This window comes from Phoenix dactylifera, unplaced genomic scaffold (assembly GCF_009389715.1).
Source record: "Phoenix dactylifera cultivar Barhee BC4 unplaced genomic scaffold, palm_55x_up_171113_PBpolish2nd_filt_p 000144F, whole genome shotgun sequence".
NCBI lineage: Eukaryota > Viridiplantae > Streptophyta > Magnoliopsida > Arecales > Arecaceae > Phoenix > Phoenix dactylifera.
The window spans coordinates 89,398-94,195 of NW_024067699.1; the positions used below are offsets into that span (position 1 = coordinate 89,398).

The following is a 4,798-nucleotide window of genomic DNA, read 5'->3' on the forward strand; positions in this document are numbered from 1 at the left end:
CAAAACGGTCTCGTATATTTTTATTTTATAGTATAAGATAAAAGATTTGTGCATGGCGCCGTCCAAAGGCCAACAAACGGGCATGGCCCGAAACCTAACACAGCTTGAAGCCTTGAACCGGACTATTGGTGCCGTATGGCAAGGGGTGAAAATCAATCATGAGTGACCCCTATCTAACCTAATTTTTTTTTATTCGAATTCTAATATTGAACCCAGATCCAACTCAATAAAAGATCAAATCGAATCGGATTGAATCTACGGCTAAAATTTCTGACTCAACGGTCATTCAGGTCAGGTCAGATTCATGTATAATTAGGTCTCAACCCAGAAAAATTGGGTATGGGTATGGGTTGGGTCTGGTTCGGATCTGAGTCGAGATTGAGTGAAAGTGCCTAGGTATTCTTGATGCTATTACAAACTAATTTAAGATATGGTGCAAAATTGGAAGATATGGATGCTATCACACATACTAAACAACTTGTTCCTTTTATTCTCTTGTCAAACATTCAAATTTAGTAGGATTATAAATCAAATTATACACTCCGTCTGCCATTGCATCAGCATTCAATGTTCAATTGTTTTCCCTAGTTTGGATATATGGCATCTGCAATAAAAATCCGTCAGTGAAACAACTTTGGCAAACCATTGTGGTATACTCTAGAGGCTCAATAATATGCGCGCCCATATGCAACATATGAACAATCTTTAAATCAAAGAAGCAAATCCCATTCAAATTGGCCATGCTACCACCAATTCTACAACCTTAATCATCCATTTTCTTGAAACATAGTCCTCATACACATCAGACTATGAGGTCAAGGTTTCATGACTAGCAAAATAGTATAGAGAAAGCTTTAAAAGAAACTCTATTATGTCATATTTTAATAATGGAAGCTTGAATAACAATTGTTATTCAATATTTCATCCGCTCCACTTGATTTAATAATGTTTTTACACTCAAATCTTAATACAAGCTGCAGAAAATATTTCAGTGAGCAGTAATAGGCAAAAAATACTATTATTGACAGTTGTTTCCCGTTATATTGGCAAACAACAGCCATTATAGCAGTCACTAATTCAATCCAAATAATTGCAGCCCATGCAGAACTAGGCAAATCAAGTCTGTTATGGTTGTTTTGTCAATAACTGTGTTGCAGGGTTTATATGGTTCCAATTTTATCGGATGTCTCCAAAGAGGCAGGGCTCCTTTATTTTTCTCTTATAGACAACGAATGGCACTTAAGCTACCATGCATTCAAGTGAATCTACATGGTCTACGGACCCTATATCCTGCAAGTAATTTCTTATGAACTCTAACGTACTCTTTAATTTGTAAAATAATTGTCTCAACCTATTTGCCAAGATCTAGACTCAAGTTTCAGACATGCAGAAAATTGTACAGCGGTTAATTACAGTTGAAAAAATAGAAAAATGATTCAGAGTTGTGCTTCAATGAACCCAATGCAAGGATTTTGGAGTGGGACATGACAAACATAAAAGCTCATCACCTCATGGAGGGGATATGGATCCTTTTATTTGATTTTTGAAAACAAAAATAATACCAAAAAAAACAACTTGCATCAATATGAATCAAAGAACAATGGAAAATATTATTGCTGGAAATCGGACCCGGGGGTGATCGCGAACTAGGAGCTTCTGCCGCAGGCGGTAGCGGACGGCTGTCTTCGGTAGACCTGCAAGAAGCCCAGGCCGGGGGATTCGACGAAGGCCCTCCAATGTTTAAATCAGAGAGAATTTGTAGATATTTTAATGAAGAAATCTTTTCTGTCGAAGGGAGAAGTCCTTCTCTCCCCCGAAATTCCTCCCTCTTTATAGGAGGGAGTGTGGTGGTTACTCGCAATCGGATGTGATTGCGCAAATCTTGGGTTAAATAAATTACCTTAAATAGCACGGAATTTCAGGCTAGCTGGCAATCGGTTGAGATTGCAAGGATTCAAATTTGACAGCTGTTGTGGCGGAGACTGTAGGATTTGATCTCGAATATGGAGGATTTGGTGACCCCTTCTTTATACAGACACTCCGATTTAGAGACCGGCTTGACTGTCGGTGGAGTTGGGGTCAGTCTCAGCTTCTGACTCGATCTTCCTTGGCCTCGAGGTCAATCAAGGTTTGCTTAGCCAAGACCGAGATCACGCTCGCCGAGACCATGCCTGCCAAAACCATGCTTACCGAGATCACGTTCGCCGAGACCATGCTTACCGAGATCACGTTCGCCGAGATCATGCTTACCGAGATCACGTTCCCCGAGACCAGGCTTACTATCGAATTTGGGTGATTTAACCCTATGCGTTGGGTGATCCACCTTTCCCCATCAATATGATGAGATCGGGTAGACTTTAGCCCCCACCGAATTAGAATAGAAAAAAAAAACTGCGTCCTACAGGAGGTATTGTCCGCTTTGGGGTAGGATACGATACAGGTCGACCTCCCTTACGGTTTTGCCCTTTAAAAGGCGCCTCCTAAGGAAAGGGTAATCGAGCCCTCTATTTAAGGCACAGACCTTTTCGCTATTCAGTCAATGTGGGAATAAGTCCGAGGCTTTTTATTCCCACAACATGAGCCTTCCAGCGGGAAGGTTTGAACCGAGGTTAAGGGCCCCTTCCTGGCGTGCCGATGATGAGGTCGGAGACCCCGACCTCAGGCTTTAGCTCCTACCGAACTGGAACAGAGAAAGAAGACTGCGTCCCTACAGAAGGTATTGTCCGCTTTGGGGCAGGATATGACACAGGTCGGCCTTCGTCACGGTTTTGTCCTTTAAAAGATGCCCCATGAGGGAAAGATAATCGAGCCCTCCATTTAAAGCACCGACCTTTTCGCTATTCAGTCGATGTGGAATTAAGTCTGAAACCCTTTATTCCCACAACAGAAACCAACAAAAATATGACAAACAAAAAAAATAAGCAAAAAATCAAAGTCGCCGGAGTAATACCTAGAGAAATAAAAGAAGGGAGGATAAAGAAGACCTACAATAAGCTGTAGTTCTAGAGTTTCCGAGGAGGCGGATATCTCGAAAGTTAAGACAAAGCACATCAAACTTGCCAAATGCTGAAGTCGCCGAAGGCCGAAAAGACCAATCCACTGTAGGATCTAGAGTTTTGGACCACCTACGGGGAGATCGATCGTGATGGAAAAAAAGGGGCAAATCTACGAAACTGCAATTAGGGTTTGGGAGGAATAGTCGCAGTCCAGAACGGCCGATGGTCTACGAGGAATAGTCACAATCTCTCGATTCACGAGCGGCGTGATGTTTTTTTATCAAGTGGAAGTTTCTTGATGTGAACAAAAAACAAAGAAAAATTGAGTCGGCCGGTGACAGGGACCTTGACGATAACCTCCTCCCTGCATTGGTCTGAGCCCTGGGCTCCACGACCAATGTGTCAAGTTACATAGTCATATGGGACACACTTGGCGTCAACGATGACTTGGTCAAGGCTATGACTTCGTCAATTTAAGCAGACCCGTGAGACTAGCCAAACCCATGCATTCAGATTGCCACTTCCCCACAATATAAGCATAAATCCCCCCTTGATGGTTCCTCACAAGTGAAGAGGAAAGCAAAAAAATGGCACTGCTAGCTCTGTTCATGATTGCTTCTCTCCTGGCCTCAGCTACCTTGGACACCGCCAGGGCAGTCGAATACGAGGCGAGCAACAAAGCCACCGGCACCCCCGGCGGCACCCGCTTCGACAACGAGATCGGTCTCGACTACAGCAAGCAAGTGCTGGCGGCTTCCTCTTCCTTTGTATGGACGTCGATCTTCGAGCAATCGGAAGGGGACAGGAAGGATGTCCAGCTGATCACTCTGGTGATCGAAACCATGGATGGCGTCGCATACACGAGCAACAACGGGATCCATGTCAGCGCCAACTACATCGCCGGCTACTCCGGCGACGTGAAGACGGAGATCACCGGCGTGCTCTATCACGAGGTGACCCATGTCTGGCAGTGGAACGGGAATGGCAACGCGCCGGGAGGACTGATAGAAGGGATAGCGGACTACGTGAGGCTGAAGGCCGGGTATGCTCCAAGCCACTGGGTTAAGCCGGGGCAGGGAGACCGGTGGGATCAAGGTTACGATGTCACTGCTCGGTTCCTTGACTACTGTGACAGCCTTAAGACTGGTTTTGTGGCTCAACTCAACGCCAAGATGAAGAACGGCTACAGTGATGACTTCTTTGTGGAGCTTCTTGGAAAGACAGTGGATCAGCTTTGGAGTGACTACAAGGCTAAATATGGAGGTTGAGATCGTGTTTTGTACTAATTATAGACTATTATATACTTTATGAATGCCGCGGACAGGTTTATCTGTGTGCGTTCTTGAATAAAACGGAGGTATTTTGTCAATTCTTAGACAGTTTATTTATAACCCCCCCCAAAAAAGGAACACAAAGCTTATAGTTTGTTTAGTTTGTTTCTCCTGGTGGAGGAGGTGCTGGGATCGTACGAGATTATGTTTTATTCGTTCCACTCGAATTCTTCCATAAAGATTTCAAACGGCGGATATTTATTAACTGATAGACGAAATTTTGTCATCTCGTTTTTGTTCTCAAGTAGGGTCCCACGTAGACCGTAATTTGCGGTGGTCATCTTCTTGGACTCCGTATTTCATGAATAATACGGCCAGAGTCATTCCTCTAGTCACACAGAAAGTCGCCGCTCCATGTAGTGCCGTGAATTAACCAGTGACAGTACGGTTGGCTTTTGAAATTTTTCTTTTGGAAAAACGTAACGTATGATGCTACGATTGACCAAAGACTGGTGCAAATCTATTTATTTT

At 43.8% G+C, this 4,798-nt stretch overlaps 1 protein-coding gene across 1 annotated transcript; it reads left to right on the plus strand.

Moving 5' to 3' along the window:
* Window positions 1-3,527: 3,527 nt before the first annotated feature.
* LOC103714784 lies at window positions 3,528-4,365 on the plus strand. The gene has a single exon (XM_008802192.4). The coding sequence runs from the start codon at window positions 3,584-3,586 to the stop codon at window positions 4,262-4,264; it is 681 nt and encodes a 226-aa protein (XP_008800414.1). The 5' UTR covers window positions 3,528-3,583; the 3' UTR covers window positions 4,265-4,365.
* The last annotated feature ends 433 nt before the right edge of the window (window positions 4,366-4,798 follow it).